This window comes from Battus philenor, unplaced genomic scaffold, assembly GCF_028537555.1.
Source record: "Battus philenor isolate CCGP_79_NKW_IND1 unplaced genomic scaffold, ilBatPhil1.0.hap1 SCAF_29, whole genome shotgun sequence".
NCBI classification, from domain to species: Eukaryota; Metazoa; Arthropoda; class Insecta; order Lepidoptera; family Papilionidae; genus Battus; species Battus philenor.
Genome location: NW_027181692.1, coordinates 6,475,712 through 6,497,416, shown reverse-complemented (window position 1 = coordinate 6,497,416; position 21,705 = coordinate 6,475,712). Strand labels below are relative to the sequence as shown.

The window sequence follows — 21,705 nt, the reverse complement described above, 5'->3', positions numbered from 1 at the left end:
TACATTCTCCGTTCGGTTTCGAGGCGAAGTTTCTGTGTTCCAAAAACAAACGCCGCCCGCTAGAGAGGGGACACGATTTCTTTACGAAACACAAATGAGTTTCTAACAAAGAAACTTTAATTGTTATGCGATTTTAAATTCAACGCTATGTAAATTTAAAGTCGAATTTTAAACGGCTTTAGCTGATGGCGTAATAAAAATATTATTGTCCGAAAATGAGAACGAATCCTATGTTGTGAAGTTTAATCTGCGAATAGTGATGTGCTACAATCGTTGTAATATCGAAACTAATCGATCAATATATCGTTTTTTAAAATGCAAACAAATAATCGATTAAAATTATCCGGGATTTATGTACAAGTTTGAATAAGAAATGATATTCTCAAATAATCAAGGTCACATATAGGCATAATAATTTAAAGGTACACTTCTGTAATAAAATCACTTAAGTAATTTTAAACTGCAAATAGTGATGTGCTACAATCTGTAATATCGAAACTAATCGATTAATATATCGTTTTTAAAAAATGAAAACAAATAATCGATTAAAATTAGATTATTTATTATTGCATACATCGAATATAATATATATTTTTTTATTTAAATACACAATAAGATGTCTCCACAGGGGCGTCCTGGATTTATGAACAAATTTGAATTAGAAATGAATAATCAAGGTCACATATAGGCATAATAATTTGAAGGTACACTTCTGTAATAAAATCAGTTAAGTAATTTTAAACTGCATATAGTGATGTGCTACAATCGTTGTAATATCGAAACTAATCGATTAATATATCGTTTTTAAAAAATGCAAAGAAATATTCGATTAATATTAAATATTAGACTATTTATTACTGCATACATCGAATATAATATATATATATTTTTTTTAAATACACAATAAGATGTTTCTACGGGGGCTTTCAGGGATTTATATACAAGTTTAAATAAAAGTGATATTCTCAAATAATCAAGGTCACATATAGGCATAATAATTTGAAGTCTGTAATAAAATCAATTAAGTAATTTTACATTTATAAGAGAAATTCAAAGCTTAGGTCCAACAATGTGTTGTTCGTAATGACATAGGGATCAAAGATGTGAATACTTACGACTGGTTTTATAGGAAGGCTCAAGGTGATCAGGAGAACAGTGGAGAGTGCTTGGAGTTTCGCTACGAGATCGAATCAAAAATGAAGACATTCGCAGAAAATCCAAAGTCACCTTTGTCAGTCACGGATGGTCGTTGGAACCGAAAGGTTCTCGAATGGGAACCACAATCCGCTTAGCTGTAGCACTCCGGCTAGTTGAACCAACAATATAGCCAAAGTCGCTAAATATGCCTACCGGATAATTAAAGTGGCAGTTGACAGGCTATAGCGCAAAACAGATGGTAACTTTGGCTTATAGTTCTCACCAAACGCATACGCATTTATCAGCGGACTGGCGGGCGGTGCACTTTGTTGCACGACTACCACTGCATGTGCGGAAGTGGCTAAATATTGGTCCTTTTCTTACTTAGGATGGACTTCCGCAAGGTAACGCCTGATTCCATTAAATACTTGATAATACTTTTATAGTGCGAACAGGCAAGGATAGAAGAACATACCGGCGTCATTGTTTTCAGACAATTATCACTTAGACAATAGTGAATAGGTTTCTTCTAGGCAATGTAGCATCGAACATCTCGTCATATTAAACGCCCACTGTAAGGCATATGCCCAAGTCGCTCGACGAATGGAACAGGAGGTATATGGAAGGAACGATGGCTTCAGTAACGAGGACATTTTTCCCGGACGCCATTTCAGCCTACCGCGTGCTCCGCAGTGTCGAGGTGGACGCGGTCTCGGCCCAGCTCTTCACGGGGCACGGGGGGTTCTCTGAGTACCTCCACAGGTTCAAGCTCAAGGAGGACCCCTCGTGCTTCTGTGAACCGGGCGTGGACCAGACCGTGATCCATCTTGTGGCCCGGTGTCCCGCATTCAGGGGACTCCGGCTCGAATTCGAGTGCCGGTCTGGCGTAAAAATCAGGGAGGAGTCAATAGCCTCCCTGATAAGCAAAAAAGAGACCAAAAATTCATTTATCACCCTCTGTAAAAAAAATATAAATAATGCTATAGAAAAAAATAAAAAGTAAATATTGCAAATAAATAGATAATAAAGACAAAATAAAAGCAAAATAATATATAATACTGTGATATAAAATAATTATAGAATCTAAGTAATAAAAATGTGATATAAAATAACAATGTAATTTAAGAAAATGTAAAAAGAAATGAGGGATGAATGAAAGGTGATACAGAGCAAAAGGGAAAGACAGTAGAATTGTGGCATGAAAGAATAGACCGAAAAACAATGTGAAATATGAAAGAAGAGAAAGAAAATAATAAAAAATTCTGTGAAAAATTAAATAAATTTGCCCAAAAAGTCCCTGTCCCACAAAAGATAGGGGGTACAAGAGGCCCCCAATAGCGGGGGCTATATAAAAAAAGGCATATGCCTTACGTAAAGCTATCTATGAAGGATTACCATAGTCATCTGTAGGTTCTGCCCATCCTCTGGTAACTTATTTGTGAGCAGAGACAGGCAAGCAGAAGCAGAATTATATAAGACTGTATCCCAGGCGAACCTGCAATCTGCAATTGAAAGCCTAATTCCCCTGCCGCTAAGCTATAACTAATTGACATCATGTATATATAAATAATACATTCTTCTTTTCATCTTTTTCACAATTATAGAGAATTCTTTCTGCTAAAGATCTCGAACCTTCTTTTTAAACACACAACGGTTTGCTTCCTTGAAGGAATTATGATCAAAGTCAATGTTGGTAATACCAGTGTGGTAAGATGTCAAGTTGCTTTATCATCTCCAGTCTCTAATGCTGACCATCATCTGGAAGCTTGGTGTAATAGTTTAATAAGTCTGAATGTTTACATTATTCGTGAACTTAAACTTTAAGGCAAAACATAAGTTGAATCACTCTGAACTATGTCATATATTTTTTTAAGCCATTTACTTATGGCAGTACACTTATCCCTCGATTTATTTTTACACGGTACTTGTTTTACACGTTTTCGCTTTTACACGATTTTCCAAATAAGTTTTTTTTTTGTTTTAATAACCGATTTTATTACCATCTCTCGTAATGTAAATATTTCTGCTTCAAACATCGAATCGGCACAAATAACTTCGAATGATGAGAGTGCATTCGAACCTTCGATTCCGAAAAAAAGAATGAGAGTAATTTCTCTTTTGTTCTTCTGTTTAAGGTTTTGTAATTAAATTATAAAAAAATCAGTTTTTCCGTAATGTATTAATTATATTTTAACTTGTCAATGCATTCTATTTTTATTTATGTGTACACCTAAAATTATTGAAAAAAAATCCGCAACTGTTAAATAGCAGAATCATGAATTTTCTGCGAGATTTTCGATTAACACGGTTTTCTCAGGAACGTATCTAACGTGTAAATCGGGGGATAGGTGTATTCTACAAGGATACGTTTTTTTCTTACTGTATTATCATGACGATATTTATTGTTAATGAAGCCGTATTTTATATAGGGTGTTCCGTATATTAATTGTCGGGGATAGGTGTATTCTACAAGGATACGTTTTTTTCCTACTGTATTATCATGACGATATTTATTGTTTATGAAGCCGTTTTTTATATAGGGTGTTCCGTATATTAATTGTCGGTAAATAAGATATACATTCACCCCTTAGTTTTTATATAAATCACACGGGGCGTGCTTGACCCGCGCTTAGATGGGCCAGGTTGAAGTTTAGTCGATACGGGCCACTTCGCTCTGCGCAACATTCACAATCGATGCAACAGGCCAACACCGCAATGTCGGTGTATTTAGGAATTTCATATTTAATCTGTATTAAAATTTTTTTGAAATTGGAACGTCGGTGCTATGTACGTTCTTAATATGAATATTCGTTTATATTTTAAATTGTATTGTTAATATATTTTGTTCTAATATAGTTTGTATATATATATATATCCCCTTGTCTATTGATAGTTATAGCATTCAGCAATTTATTACGAAGTTTTATTTTCAATAAAAAAATCATTCTCGTATATATCACATTTTTAAAAAAATTTGGAATCTAATATACTTCTTAATATCGGATATATATATATATATAAATATATAAGTATATGTACACATAAAAAAAAAATCCATTACTTAAAGGAGACCAGATAAATATATTTCCAAGCTCTATAGTATATATATAAATGTATGTGTGTGTGTGTGTTTATATATAAAAATGTCATTAAATGACATAATTATTAGGAAGGATTTTTTAATTGAAAGTAAAACTTGGTAATAATTCCTGAATATATATGATTTTTCACCAAAAAAACCTTTCAAGCTTAGAGAAACCTTTTTCCAAATTTCCTATATAAATTGAGTCTCAAATATATTAAATTTTTTGGCATTACAAAATCAATGACATATATTTAATAATTTTAACATGTAGTATTATGAACTTTAAAATCTATTTTTTTATTATATTATCATACGTAATAATATTTGAATAGAGCCTATTTTTACACATATAACCAATCATACTGTATATATATCGGTTTCAATTGTATCGTATTATTAAATTACAATATGACATAAATTAATAACACATATAATATTAATGTAATGGCCTTGTTATTTGAATATAATTTTTGAGCGAGCAACAGTGACGGCGTTTCTAGAAAGAAATTTAGTTACGAAATACCGCGGACCTCCGGTACCTACGTGACCTACTTTATATTGACCCTACACAACTAAGCACCTGCCCCGGTTTCGCTCGGAATAATAAATTACATTTTAAAAGGCACTATGTTGAGTGTTTAGTTTGACATCAACGAATGATTCTTTCTATAAATATATTGAATGATGTTCCTCAATTCGTGTATGAAAATGTGTCATATATACATATATATATGTATATATATATATGTATATATATATGTATATATATATGTATATATATATATATATATATATATATATATATATATATATATAAATTAATGTCTGTCTGTACTAGATAGATTCTCTAATAGCCGTGAAAATTAGGTGAATATCTATGTACATCTCTGGGAATGTTTTTGGAAATAAACACGTTTTATTATACATATATACATACATATATATGTATATATATATATAAAACGTGTAACTTGACAGAAATAACAAAATAACGTATATCTTGGCAGAAATGAGAAGTTGCACAGCTCTCTTCAGTTTGCGTGTCTTTGCGGCATTCTCCTCTTGGAGGCTGGAGTATCTCTCCGTCCAAGTCCAGTCTCTCCGCCTGCAATTTGGCAATTCTTTAATCTTACTTCTTCAGGAGGACATCTATGTAACTTACCCTGCTAGGGAAGACATGGTTATTAGAGAATCTTTATATATATATATATATAAATAGAAGACAAGTGAAGATATTTGAATGTTTGTTTTAAATATAAGGCAAGACTTGTAGTTAGATAAAATACTCCTTTTACCATATACCATATATGAATGTCCTCTGTATTTGATTGATAATCGCTGTGAAAATAAGGTAAATTTTAATGTCCATCCATAGGTAAATTTTTGAAAAAAAAAATTACAGTTTATATTGGAGGTATCAAAACTGCCATTTTATTTAGATTTTATCCGTTATCTTGTGAATCTTTGGGGGCGTGTTATACCTTGCGGTGGGCGTCTATCGTATGACCAGTGTCGGACTTAAGAATGGGCCACGTGGGCAAGCGCCGGTTAATTTTGAAGGCCGGTTAAAATTTATTAAAAATAGAATTTACTTAAAATAAATACATTTAAAAAACTTTTAAGTTAAACGGTTTTTTGATACCCATATTGTGGTGGTTGTGGAAAAATATGTACCTAGTCCATCTTGAATAGTAGCCCTTTCATTTGATAACCATATTGAGGGGGTTAAGGAATAATATGTAATCCGCCATTTTGTATCGGCGGCCATCTTAGATTTATAATGTTATTGATTTTATTATATTGTATTGTCATCTAAATTAAATGTGTGTACCAAATTTCAGATCAATCTGACAACGGAAAGGTGCTTAAATTTCAATTTCTAATTTTGATCCAAATAAATTCCGTACGGGTCGAACTAAATAAAACCGTTTAAAAAGCATCTACTTTTTGGTTTATGTTTACAGGTTAAGTGATTTTAATAAATTTAAACAAAAAAGAAATTTACACATCCGCGTCATGATCGAAGATGAAACAGGTAGACTTGGTAGGTACCTATCCATCATGACCCTCAAGAGACCTGGGTTATAATTCACGGGAAATAAAAAGCTGGTAGATAGTTCCATACTTGGTATTTGATGATCAGAAACTTTGAAAAAAAAACGAAAATGCGTCTAGAAATTCCACATTGTAATCCATCCTATAGAAAAACGGTAATGGTGGTAAAGGACTGAAGTTCGTTGAAACTAGCTCATCACCTATAAGTGGAACAGTATGCGTAAGCCCTATAAATGATGATGAAAACTTCAAAACTTTCTAGAAAAGTCTATATACAATCACAAATTTAAAATTAGAAATAAATGAATCTATCTGGCATCCTTACATTTGAACACACGTTACTCAAAATATATTTAATGACAGCTGACAATGTTCACCCATGGGGTCCCCTGAATTTAGTCTGTTAAACCACCTAAATCGGCGGCATTGTGAAATATATTTGACGTACCACGTCTAAATGTTTAAAGTCACATGTTACGTAAAAAAAAAGAAAAATAGGCGGTAAAAGTTAAATCTGTAGATAATAAATATATCAAAGGATAGTCATATTTATGATATACAATATAATATAATATAAGTAATAAATAAATATAATCTCGTAGAAACAAAAAGTTTTTATGTAAGCCTATGACATTGCGTCACAAAAAAAAAACTAACTATTTACAAATACGCAATAACCATTACCAATGAACTCCTTTGTAAAATAACGGTCGAGCATAAATATTCTAAGAGTTAAACGTCTCGTTAACGTTCCACGTCATCCTCACTTCATCAAACACGAAGCCCTTTACGTTTTAATTACGCAATGTACATCGCAATGTGAAATACAGTCGTAGTTTTATAGTAGGTATGCGTAACGGACGCGAGGTAGGCGGGGAGGGGAGGCGAGGGGGCTGCGGCGTGAGGAGGGTCGAGGCGAATCAATAGCCCTGCCCTACTGCCCTATATAGGCCCCCGTGTTGTCGGCTTTATCTACGATCCATGAGTTTATAGCACGGAACATACCAACGCCCTTTTGTAAGCGAACAAAGAACCCTTCAAAAAATTATTTAGACATTAAATACGTAAATAAATACATTATTTTAATATATTACAATAGTCTAATTACTTTATTATTAAAATTAAAAAATTATATTCTTACTAATGCGCCTTAATTTTCGTCTTATTTATACAGAATAATTAAAAATAGATGTAAAAATCTTAGAGGCGATTAAATATGTTTTTAAAAATTAATGTAGTGATAGTAATGAAAAGCTTATTCGAAATTCGAATTATAAAATATTTATCAATGTCCGAATGTAGATGTATTTTTAACTGAAATAGACCTTCACGTGTATATTAAAATTAATTATTTACAATCTGTCTGCGGACTTTGTACATCCAGATGTTACTGGCCTGTCGTAAAAAAAATTATTATTCATTATTTCAAGGTATTTGACAGCAAATAAGTATATATATATCGACACGTGGTTCATTTGAAAATCGATTTTTTTAATTTTTTTTTTGTTAAAGCAAATATAGGTAGATTGTAAAACTGCATGGTTTAAGTGATGGCGAAAAGCACTGAAATGTGTTCAGGAAAACAGAATATAACCGTAGGCACCCACTAGAAGGTATAGGTCTCCAAAAGATATCTATGGGAGGATATACTGTTGAGTTTCTTGTAGGCTTCTGCAGAACTGCCTTTTGTACCTTCCTGTAACAACAATACCGACATTTTATGTTGATTGATGATTCGAAAGTGTAACATACTATGGTAGTACTGGTTGGCGATTGCAGTGTGGTATTATGGTACGCAAAGGAAGCTGTTGTTCATTCTTTGAAAGTCTGTTTGAATGCAGAACCATCCTATATAATTAATGCATAAAGCCTACTATCGTAACTCACAGTCCGCTACCGCTAAACTACCATTTCTCACAATAGAAAAACAGTAAACTTTTTTATTTATACAAACCACAGAGTATATTTATATATCACTACTCCAGCTAGAATTTTTCGTCAGACTAAACTAAAAAATGACGTGTTGAAATTACAATGAAAGTATGACGTAATTAAAAAAAAATTTGCAGCGTGTGAAATATTTAACGGAATCAGGCGTTATTTTGCGGAAGTCCATCCTAAGTAAGGAAAGGACTAATATTTAGCCACATGCAGTGGTAGTCGTGCAACAAAGTGCACCGCCCGCCAGCCCGCTGATAAATGCGTATGCGGCAAACAATGCGAATTATACAACTGCCACCGTTAAATCACTCAACACGTGTTTCACCCCTCCACGGGGTATCCTCAGGAGTTATGTTACACCGATTAGTGCCAAACACAGAGTGTGGCTCTGTGCGGGCGGTGCACTTTGTTGCACAACTACCACTGCATGTGCGGAAGTGGCTAAATATTGGTCCTTTTCTTACTAAGCGTGTGAAATGAAACATATTTTTCTTTATAAATAAGACATCACCATCACCGTTTTAGCATTAGAACGTGTATTTATAGACATAGGCTTTAACCACAAATTTTTAAAAAGACCGGTTGAGAGCGGCCTGCACCTTTCACTATGACCTCTGTTCACTGTATTTTAAAGGCCCTATTTTAGGGACCTCTATCATTGGTGGACGGACCTTTATTTACATTAATTCTATAATCATCTTTCGTCTGTCTCAATGTCTTTCATTCTTTACTCTAATTTCTTTCATAATATCTTTTATTCATTTCTATACATCGCCTCAGGTTCGTCTTCCTTCCAGAGTTCTGTAAATTTTATTCTTTTTATTTCTATCATTTGTTTAACAGTTTATTTATTCTTAATTTCTGTTTATTTTTTTAATCTAATAAATCTCGTTCTTTCTTTTATTTATTTTCGTTCTACTCGCTTGTCGGTACGTGGTGTCCAAAGTCCATCTGTACTGCGGCCTGTTGGCTGCCATTTCAACCTTCCAATCCACTGAGCTCTGTCAAAGGCCATTATGAATATGAAATTGATTTGTCCCTTTGTTTATTAAGACTAATTGGTTTAACTGCCATCATATAACATAGTACCGTTTACAATAGTATGACATATATATGTTTAGTACAAACAAATGCTAATATAGATAATAAAAAAATTACGATAATTTTTTTCGTAACATCCGGGAAGTGGTTGAAATGATATATGAACTTATGTTGAATTATAATTATTATCCACGATTTGGAAGTCACTATATAAAGTGAGTTCTGGATCGTGTATTGATATATGTATACAGGATGTTGAGTTTTGGATATCTGGGTGTAGACAAAACTAATGTATACATTAGATTAGCTGTGAACAGTGGTAGCTTTGCGGTAGAGGAATCAGACTTGCGATCATAGTTCGTGGATTCGAATCCCAGGATACAATCTTATATAATTCACCTTTGTGCAATAATAATATAGGTTGACACAGCTCATTTCGGTTTTTTACGGTTTTTTATGGTCCCCGTTTTTGAGAACCTTTCATTCTCCTCTGCCATGTGCAAAGACATTATTGACAATAGATCTTTTATAAATGTTTTTTTTTTAATTCTACTCTCCTCTTTTGTCATTCTTAAGATCTTTCATTCATTCCTCTGCTATCCTTGTCTTACTCTTCCATTCCGTTCCGTACCATGTCATTCACAGTTGGATATTTTTAAATCACAATTGTCGTTTTTGTTTTTGACAGTTTTTTTACACATTATCTATCCCTCTCTTATCTCCCCTCTCTGTTCTTTTATACCCTCGTTATTAGGGACTCCCCTACCATTTGTAAGCAATAAGCAATAGTGTCCCTATTTATATAAAAAATTCAGAAGTCTTTTTTTGTTATTTCCTCGCTTCCCTTTTGTTCTTCTTAAGATCTTTCATTCATTCCTCTGTTGTCTTTATCATTCTCTTCCATTACTTTCCATACCTTGTCATTTACAATTGGATATTTTTATATCATAATTGTCGTTTTTGTTTTGACAGTTTTTTTTCACATTATCTATCCCTCTCTTATCTCCCCTCTCCGTTCTTTTATACCCCCGTTATTAGGGATCTGTCATTCTACCCTGCCATTTGTAAGCAAGGACACTATTTATATAAAAAAATTCAGAAATCTTTTTTTTTGCTATTTCCACGCTTCTCTTTTGTCATTCTTAAGATCTTTCATTTATTCCTCTGTCGCCTTTATCATTCTTTTCCATACCTTGTCATTTACTACTGTACACTTTTATATCACAATTTTCTGTATATTTTTACATCACAACTTTCGTTTGGGTTTTTGACAGTTTCTTCGCAATATATATCCCTCTCCTATTTCCCCTCTCTGTTCTTTTATACCCCCATTATTAGGGATCTTTTATACATTACTCTGCTATCCTTGTCTTTCTCTTCCATTCCTTTCCATACTATGTTATCTACTGTTGTACAATTTTCATTTAGGTCTTTCACAAGATCTCTCTTCTATTTCTCCTCTCTGTTACACTAAACTGGTTATGTTTTAAACAGTTTTCGTTCTTCCACAGATGGACATCTACGTGCAGACTGCTAGTCCGATCGTGGAGCAAGTGGTCCGAGGGTACAACGGGACCATCTTCGCGTACGGGCAGACTGGCACCGGCAAGACCTATACCATGGCGGGTTCCAACACCGCTCCCGAGCTTCGTGGCATCATACCCAACTCCTTTGCGCATATCTTCAGCCACATCGCCAATGCCAAGGATGACGAGAAGTAAGTTGGAACTGATATATACGTAGCCTACTTTAGAGACACTAAGGAGTAAATTATACAGGATGTTTTGGTTATATTTGTAAAAGTTAAGGCATATAAAGACAAAGATGTATAACTCGAAAATCCTTTCTCAACTTCAACTCAAAACAGCGATAAATAGGAACAAATGTTATCATTTGTTTAATATATATATAATATAATATCGGCTTCGTAGAGCAATATCTCTGTTCCACACTACCAATGTGACGTTTTGTCAGTCGTGCGACAGAGATAACGCTCTACGAATTGGCTGATTGTCTCTTTCCAAAGGTCGATGTGCAATATTTATCGCCGGGTATTGTATATTTGTAGAAGAAGATTTAAGATCTGTTAGCTGAAAAATCGTCATAACTAATAACATAGTTATGTTATATATACTAGTACTATAGTATTATATATACTATTAAAGTATATATATATACATATATATATATATATATATATATATATGTATATATATATATATGTAAGTCCGCCCTCACAGTTTTTTTTTAAATGGATGAATAAATAAAATTAAAAAGCAATTAAGTAAATGTTTGATATATTTCTGTTTCAGGTTCCTAGTATGCGTGACATACTTGGAGATTTACAACGAGGAGGTGCGTGATCTCCTGGGTAACAATCCTCATCAGAGCCTGGAGGTGAAGGAGCGTCCTGACATCGGTGTCTTCGTTAAGGATCTCACTGGTAATAGCAATATTGACATTGGATATAATCCACCTTCAGGGAGTTGGTAAACCGTTGTATGTTTATATAGATGGTTCGAGACCTTTTTTACTATATGTAAATATATCTTATGTATAAAGCTGCCCATCTGAAAACGTGTTTGTGAGCATTGGCAATCCTATATAATTAATGCACAAAATGTGAATTATATAGGATTGAATCCCGAAAATCGAACCCGCGACCTATATATATATATATATATATATATATATATATAAATAATGCCCGCGACTTCGTCCGCGTGGAATTTAAGAAAAAAATATATATTTAGTTTATTAATCCTAAATATATGTAACCTTACTCCTTATTACATCAGCTACATGTCAGTGTAAGTCCCGTCAAAATCGGTTCAGCCATTTCAAAGATTATCCGTAATAAACAGACAGAAAATAATTTTTAAAAATTAAATTTGAGTATATGTATCGTATATATATATTCATATGCATGTAATAAATAGCGTTTATTTTATATATAACAAACAGATACACCAGTTTTATATATTTGCGGTAGAGAAGTGAGAATAACGATCGTAGGTTGCAAGTTCAATTCTTTATTTATTTTATTTATTTAACAGTTTATTGTACACAATAAAAACACTAAAGTAACAATACAAATATAACTGACACAACAGGCACTACTTATTTTATATATTTCTAACCAGAAATTTCTTCCAGTAGGCCTACGGAAGGAGATTCATAAAAAGTAAGGCAGACACTTGTGATACAGTCTTATGTTACACTTGGGTTAATTATATAAGATTGCTTCTGTTCAGAAATGTTTCTAAAGGATGAACAGCAGCGTCTGCTTATCACACTGTGATCGCCAACTTGCCTGCCAAGCGTGGCGATTGTGATATATCCCATAGATATCTTAGATGACCTATGCTTTGCAGAGAAAAAGTATATCATGTAACATATATATAAGATATACGTCTACTGCAAGTGATATAGCTTCTCGCAATCGAACTGCCTGTGTGGTAATATATTCGGATAAGAACGAAGAAGAATGCTCCGTAAGAAAAGGACCAATATTTAGCCACTTCCGCACATGCAGTGGCAGTCGCAGAGAGTACTCTGTGTTTGGCACTAATCGGTGTAACATAACTCCTGAAGATGCCCCGTGGAGGGGTGAAACACGTGTTGAGTGATTTGGCGGTGGCGGTTGTGTGATTCGCATTGTTTGCCGCATACGCATTTATCAGCGGGCTGGCGGGCGGTGCATTTCATTGCACGACTACCACTGCATGTGCGGAAGTGGTTAAATATTGGTCCTTTTCTTACTTAGGATGAACTTCCGCGAGGTAACGCCTGATTCCATTAAATATGAAGAATGCGCCGCCATTTTTAATTTAAGACTCTCAGATGATGTCACAGAACTCTCATGTGTGTTATAAAGGTAATTTAAATGTTGATTTGAGATGAGAGAGAGTGAACTTCTCTGCGGGATCTCTTTCTTCTTAACCCTTAACAGCCTAGAGTTTCTATTTTGATACCAATCTTTTAAACCGAATGTTCACATTACTATTAGTTTTTTTATAGGTTGGCTGTACGTATGTTATTTTACTGTTGTATAATAATCTTTTCAACGAAATTAAAAAAAAATCTTTTTTTTCCCTTCATCTAGACGAGGGCTTCTTAAACTATGGTCCGCGACCCCAAATGGGGTCGCGTAGCAAAATTCTGGGGTCGAGAGATTTTAATGTCAAATGTTTATATATACCATTTTATAACATCACTAGAGTTGGTGGAATACAGTGGCCATGCAGCGTCTAGACACGCGCATTTGTTGAATGTTTTAAACTAATATAAATACGATTTTATAATTTTTTGTACAATTTTTTATTTTAGAATTTTGTATGTTTCAAAACTAATTCTATAACTATATATTTTCATATGTATATGTATATTGTTACCTAATAAATAAATCATGGAAAAATATTAATTTATTTTTCTTTTATATTTGTATAGGGTCGTCAAGAAACTAGCAATCATAAATGGGGTCGTGAATGACAAAAGTTTAAGAAGCCCTGATCTAGACCCTCAAGCAAACACAGTAATATTAAAAAAAAAATCACTTTCGTAAATCAGACTATTAAGGGTTAATCATTCTCTTTCAAGGCTACGTGGTGCACAACGCAGACGAGTTGGAGAAGATAATGGCGGTCGGCAATAAGAATAGACACATCGGTGCTACCGCTATGAACATCGAAAGTTCCAGATCTCACGCTATATTCTCTATCACGGTGGAGAGCAGCAAGAAAGGCGCTGATGGAAAAACTCACGTCAAGATGGGGAAGTTACATCTTGTGGATCTGGCGGTAGGATATAATTATATATACTTCATTCACAGGATGATTAAAAATGCTTTAAACGGATATATCTCCCTACAGTACGGCGATAAATATTGCATATCGACTTTTAGAAAGAGACAATCGGCTAATTTCGGCTTCGTAGAGCACTATCTCTGTCGCACGCTACCTATGTGACGTTTTGTCAGTCGTTCTATTTCGTGTATATATATATATATATATATATATATATATATATATAAAAGAATGTTTAAATTTTAGCACGCAAAAGAATAACACAATATGCCATTTGACCAAGAAATATGTGTATATATATAAATATATATATTTATATGTATATGTATATATATATGTATATATATATATATATTACCGTAGAGACTGTTATACCTCCAAATCCAATTCCAAATTTCATCATCCATAACGTAATCACCGTTTGATAAAACGCACTTTATTCAACGCATTTTCCAGTCCTGGAAACCTTCAAGACTCAATTCGGTTTTTATCTCCTCAGGAAGCCAATACGGCCTCCCCGTATTGGTTTCCTGAACAGCCAGGAGTCACACGGAGCCAAATCAGGCGAATATGGTTGCTGTGGAACGATATTAGTCGAGTTTTTGGCAAAAAAAAAAAAGTCGCGAAGAACCTGCAGTATGACATCGACCAGAGACTTATGTGTTTGATACAAAACATCCTTCAAAATGCTTTGGTCTGAGACAAATATTCCAGCTTTTGACAAACATACGCTTAGCAAATGTTATAGACAGTCCTAGGAAAAACATCTGCCTTCCTAATGCCCAGGAGTTATAAATAACAATTTCACTTTACTTTTTTATAGTATATATAATCTATACTACGTTGTATAAAGAATTTTTTTAAATTCGAAATCTATGGCCTATGGCAGTGATTCTCAAAGTGGTCTATATCGACCCCTAGGGGTCTATGACAACCTGCAAGAGGTCTACGTCAGCGGAAACAAATTTGGGGGTCCATGAAATGAAAATGGGGGTCCACGATAGTGGATCTCAACACATACACTGATAGTACCTATTTACTTACATCATACTATCTTATAATATCAAAACATTTACATTATTTGTAAAAGTACCTATGAAGTAAAAAATTTATTATATATGTTTATAAAATTGTGTAAGTTGTAGAATGTTGGTATTCGCTTTGTGGTCGCAATACATTTTGAACATACACTAAACTTCACTACAGTTAGAAATTTACAGGAAATCAATATCAGGTAAGTAGGGGGTCTACCCAATACGGAAAAACATGGCAAGGGGTCTACGACACAAAAAAGTTTGGGGTACTCTGGTCTATGGTCTTTCTATATACTTATACCTTCGTTAGTGAAGTCAGAATTATATATCCAACTGTTCAACTATTAAAACAAAATTTCTGGATTCTGATGTTCCAGGGTTCGGAGCGTCAGAGCAAGACCCAAGCGACGGGCACACGTCTGAAAGAGGCGACGAAGATCAACCAGTCGCTCTCGGTTCTTGGCAACGTGATCTCTGCGCTGGTGGACGGCAAGTCCACGCACATTCCTTACCGGAACTCCAAGCTCACCAGACTACTGCAGGACTCCCTCGGGGGTAACTCCAAGACTGTCATGGTAAGAATTTGAAGTTTCAGTTCTTCTTCATATATGCAAAAGATATCTTCTTTTTTTCAGCAGATGGTCACTCACTGCCTCACCCAAGGATCAGGATGATCTGGCGCTGCCATCCAGCAACTTCTTGCAGCATTAAATATGTCGGTCCAGCTGGTGGGGTTCTACTCACGCCACTCTAGAACCTTTCGTCCTCAACAGCCATCGGTCGCACGAGTGATGTACCAATGTACAAAAGATGATGATGGCATCCCTTTAAATGTCATCATCTTTGGGAGAGGCCTATGCCCGACAATGGGCTTCTATTAAATATGATGATGATTATAGCACGGTATACCCAGGAAAAACAGTGATAACTTGACAGGATATTTGATCACCAAAAATGTGAATGGATGAGGCAGCCCGTGCTCTGGTTTAACCAGGTACGAACCGCGGTACTACAGTAGCCGAAGACCAGGATTGGAAAAGGTTCACGATCAGCAGAGAGGGCGACTCAAGGATGATGAATTCGCAAGTTGAAGTGAACAGGTGGCTTTGATCTAAGGTTCTGGAGTGGAAACCACGGAGGTATAGCTTAGGACGTCCAGAACTTGGACAGATGAACCTTTTAACACTACTAGTGGGTCAAGTCACTACACTCCCCTTTTTTTAATGGAATCAGGCGTTATTTTGTGGAAGTCCATCCTAAGTAAGAAAAGGACAAATATTTAGCCACTTCCGCACTTGCGGTCGTAGTCGTGCAACAAAGTGCACCGCCCGCCAGCCCGCTGATAAATGCGTATGCGGCAAACAATGCGAATTACACAACTGCCACCGTTAAATCACTCAAACGTGTTTCACCCCTCCACGGGGCATCCTCAGGAGTTATGTTACACCAATTAGTGCCTTTTGATCACGGTATTACATGTTTTGGTTTACAGATAGCGACCATTGGACCTTCTGAGACGAACTACGTGGAAACCATCAGCACTCTTCGATATGCCAACCGCGCCAAGAATATAGAGAACAAGACCCACGTCAACAGCGAACCTGGAGATGCCTTACTCACCAGGTACGGACCCCAATACTCACATTAAAACTTGAACATATAAACAAAGAAGGTTTAGTATAATGTAGAATGTATCTTAAATAAGTTGACCGGCGCATTCTTCCTCGTTTATGGCAAAATCTTTCACCACACAGGCCGTTCAACTGTGGAATGATTTACCGCTGAATATAAAACGCGTTAATTCACTGCCTATTTTTAAGATAATGGTTAAGAACCATTTATTAGACTTGGATCATCTATCTCTTAATTAATTTCTTTTTCTTCTTCTGCTTCTATCTGAGGCAAGTGCGATCGAACCAATACTGATCGAAGTCAGTTAGATGTTTTTATTTATTATTGTATTATATTTATAATATGTATTACACCTTATTTATTATAAGTATATATGTTATATACGTATGTATGTCTATGTATGTTTATGTTCGTTTCTTTGTAATATTATTGTTTATTATCCCGTGGTCTGTACTACATCCAGAGCAAGCGATTTTAAACTCTAACTTTAAGGTAGTTCGATATAATATAGCCTACTTTAATTCGAACACTGACTCGTACGCAACCGGGGAGCTTCGACAGAAATATCTAGATCATGGTTGCACAGACTTATTAAGACTAGGGGCCACTCGGGCAAATCATGAACTGATGGCGGGCCGGCCGCCAGGAGTATAGGTAATTAAAGACAATAAAGAATTGATAATAATTAGAATTCAATATTTTTCGAATGTACGAGAGTATTATTTTCGCTGTCGGCGGGCCACCAGTATTCGACCGGCGGGCCGCGGTCTGTGCATCCATGGTCTATAGGCAGTTGACAGGTTAAGCATTAAATAAATTGTAAAAAAAATAAACATAAGAAACCTAATACCTGTGATATTTAAGAAGAGAAATGAAATTAAAATTAGATGAGTATGTAAGATCATGTGAAGTGTGACCGAAGACCGAATGAATGATCTGAAGACTGAAAGAGGAGTAAAGAAATAAAAATATAAATTGAAATAATAAATAAAAATTGCAACTTTCCTGACCTTAAAGGAGATAGAGAAAGAGAGACCATATAATGGGGGAGATTGAAAAAAAACAGTACTAAAAAGTAACGTAATGATAATATATATTAGAAAAAGCGTATTTTAAAATTCATATTTAGTAAATATTAAAATATATTATATATTATTGTAACATATTTCATAATGAGAGTTACCATTACATTTATACACGGTTATTGGAAATAGATTTAAAATATTTGAAGCTTTCTACTGATGCATCTAACATAAAAACTTTTACATCTATAACCAAAAATTATCCTGTATATGTATCCTATATATATATATATATAAACGTCTAAAGAAATCTGGTATATTTGAACAAATATTGTTATTAGTAACCTCTCTCTTTCGCTCTCCCTCTCTTTCCTATCTCTTTATCCCGCTCTTTCGTTATCTCTCTTTCTATATAGAAGAGAGACAAATTAGTAATGTAAATACGTCATTTCAGATTCCAACAAGAGATCGATCAACTCAAGAAACAACTTGAGGAAACAGCTAATGGTAAGATATAATTAATTTATTCAAAATTGGAACATTTAACAGAACTTATTTTTCGTCAACCTATTATATATATTTTTAATCTATTTTATCTTTGACGCTACTCTGCTTCATTGCCTTATAGTTGTGGAGAAGAATCAGGAAGAAACTCCACAACAACACATGTTTTTATAAAGTTTAACATGGATTTATACATATACACTTTCGCCTACAACACCTACCCTCCACCATAGAGTAAATTACAGTAACCATTCTTGTATAACAAAGGAAGAATAAAAGAAGAACAATTTAATAGAATCTAGAATTATTTATGGTCATCATTACATATGTAGTACTCCCACAGCTGGACATAGGTCCACGCTATAGATTTCAAATAGGATCAGTTGTGTATGTTCTACCGAGTCCACTCTAAAATATTAATCGTTTTTTGTCCGCGGACGTTAATTCACGTCTGAGTAAAAAAACAGCTGCGGCCCGTGAGCGTGAATTCACGCCCAAGTATCATTTTGATTTTTTTAAAAATTAAAAAAAACTTTTATTTCTAACTAGAATAATATTGGAAATATTTAGTACTGTATAAATTATTACTAGAATCTATTTTTATCTGTTATAAACAAATAAAGAACGCGCAATAAAGTAATGATCATGGTCAAGAGGCAATAACAGTATTTTTAGCCGATTGCCTTTCAAGTTTAATGGCCAGATCATCTGTTAAGATGTGATCAGGTCGAACTTGTATATGATGGCATCATTTGACCTAAATCTAGAAGGGTTAAAATACCATATCTGAGTCCACATAATTGGACGTATTTCATATTTGTGACCACTTTTATAACAATCATTATACAGTAGTAAAAAATCCTTCGCACTACGGTATACAGTTGCCATAAAAGAATTTACCGATTTTATAAAACATACAGGATTTGCATATACAGTGGTACCTCGACATACGAGTTTAATTCGTTCCGCAACCTTGCTCGTATCTTGAATTACTCGTATCTCAAAGCAAATTTCCCCATACAAAACAATTGAACTACCATTAATCCGTTCCAACCTCCAAAATGTCACCCCAGTTATTTTTGTTACGTGGTTTTGAATAATAAAAATGTATTTATAAATATCAAATATTTATTGCACAAAAACAAAAAAGAGAATGTAAAAAAATAAATTGGATATCCTCACTGGTCTTTGCTTTTTCGCTACATTTTTCTCGCTTTCACCTGTAGGCCGTTTAGAAAATAACATGTCCAAGGAGGTTTGTTTCTTCCTCCCTCTCAGAATGTTCTGGAAATGAGTAAGGCAAGTGTCATTAAAAAGGTCAGATGCACGACCTGTTGCAACTTTTTCTGGGTGTTTTATTTTCCACGATCTGTGAAACTCTCTCCCACATTCCTAAGATCTCCTTTATTTCACTTGTAGAAATAACCTCCTTCTCTGACTCCTCAAAACCAATTTCTTGCCTAACCTCAGTATGCTGCTGTGACTGTAACTCTTGTATCTCCTCAGTCGTCAGTTCCTGGGTGTGCTCCTCGATGAGCTCCTTCACGTATCTCTCTTCCACCTCTAGACCCATGGATTTCCCCAGATATACAATCTCCTCCTCTACTGAAACACCGGGTTCCAATTCTTCATAACTAGCTAACTTCATTACTAATTGATCGTGAAGGCGCGACTGCGTGTTACTACCGAACCGAACTCGTATCTCGAATTTCGTTCGTAACTCAAAGCAAAAAATCACTTGCTCGTCGGCTCGTATCTCGAAAAGCTCGTATGTTGGGGCACTCGTATGTCGAGGTACCACTGTATATATAAAGAAACTAGTTTCTTTAATAATTCTATTTTGTATTGCGCCCTTATTTAATATCGGTAAAGCAGTGTCTGTTTAACCTTGACACTTCATAGATGGCGCTGTTAACAATGTTGTTATAATGGCGTCCATTGCGATCGCCGGTCGGTAAAGCAGTTGATATTCGAAATGTTAAAATAAAAATTCAAAATATGGAAATATAAACTTGTAAAAGGAATCGACAGTTTAAATAATAATTTTAGATGTCGTTTCTCTGTTTTAAGAACAACGCATCGTTGTTTTTTTTTTAAGCATATACCTACATAGTCGAGAGAAATTGTCTTATTTATTTATTTACTTTATTGGAGATAGACAGTAACAAAAGGCAGTAAGAAAGTACAAATTTAGAAGCTTAGAAATATAAAATTGGTTACAATTGTTACCTTATAACTATCTCACTGAGAATATAAATAGACTTATGTATATATATATATGAAACTAAAACGACTACTGATAGATGTAGATACCTGATGTTAATTAAGAGGATAGATGTGAATACTATCTCTATGGTAACAGAAATAGAGGAGGAGGAGGAGGTAGGAGAGTGCAGCGAGGAGGAGATCAGCGATGACACCCTCACAGATCCGGAACTGGACGCGCTTGACCCTGACGAACGCAAGATACGCCGTAAGATCAGGAAAGAGGAGAAGGTAATCAATATTATCATATCCGTTTTAATGTCATATTTTTTTGTTTGTAATATATGGTGAAAGTAAGAGGAGTATTTAGCCTTATTTATTGAATTTTTAGTTAAATAAAAATAAGTGTATCTTTTTTAAAAACCTTTCGATTTTCAAAATTATTTCAAAATGTTTTTGTAGTTGGTTTACATTATGAAAAAAAAATCCTAAAACATTGAAGTTGAGTAAGCAAATCTGACATATTTACTACTATGTACTACGAATCACCGTAATTTTGTTACAGGTAATTTATGACAAAAATTTAGGTGGTATTGTTGGATATATTTCTGAAACATTTTTTCACTGAGCTCATAGCAGCCAAAGTGGTACAAGTTCTGACCGGAATGTCCCGCAAAAAAAATGGCCACACGAAGGTTTTAAACAATCCGAAGAGTTGAGGGTCAACATTTTAATTATATGTTTTCAAAATATATTTGTCAATTAAGTTTGAAGTAAGAAAAGGACTAATATATAGCTACTTCCGCTATGCAGCAGTAGTCGTGCAACAAAGTGCACCGCCCGCCAGCCCGCTGATAAATACGCATGCGGCAAACAATGCGAATTACACAACTGCCACCGTAAAATCGTTCGACACGTGTTTCACCCCTCCACGGGGCATCTTTAGGAGTAATGTTACACCGATTAGTGCCAAACACAGAGACATTTGACAACTTGACGAAAGTAACTATATATTAGTCCTTTTCTTACTTAGGATGGACTTCCGCAAAGTAACGCCTGATACCATTAGATATTAAAGTTTGCCAATTTGCACAGGAATCGTAGTATTGTTACGTACTATGGGTTCTGACTCGAAATGAAACACCACTGGTTCACAAGGAGTCCTTTATTCACAAATCAGACGGTCACCCTACTTTAACACAAGTATACTTTCGCTTAGTCCAAAGTACGCTTCCAAATCGCTC

General features: G+C 34.7%; 1 protein-coding gene across 1 annotated transcript in view; it reads left to right on the top strand.

Moving 5' to 3' along the window:
- Positions 1–21,705, top strand: part of Klp64D (kinesin-like protein 64D) — a 61,260-nt gene that overhangs the window by 33,566 nt on the left and 5,989 nt on the right. The window contains exons 3-9 of the mRNA XM_068769773.1: positions 10,771–10,976; positions 11,572–11,702; positions 13,859–14,058; positions 15,476–15,673; positions 16,591–16,721; positions 18,207–18,259; positions 20,619–20,752. Coding sequence (XP_068625874.1) covers positions 10,771–10,976; positions 11,572–11,702; positions 13,859–14,058; positions 15,476–15,673; positions 16,591–16,721; positions 18,207–18,259; positions 20,619–20,752 — 1,053 coding nt within the window. The remainder of the gene's footprint in view (positions 1–10,770; positions 10,977–11,571; positions 11,703–13,858; positions 14,059–15,475; positions 15,674–16,590; positions 16,722–18,206; positions 18,260–20,618; positions 20,753–21,705) is intronic.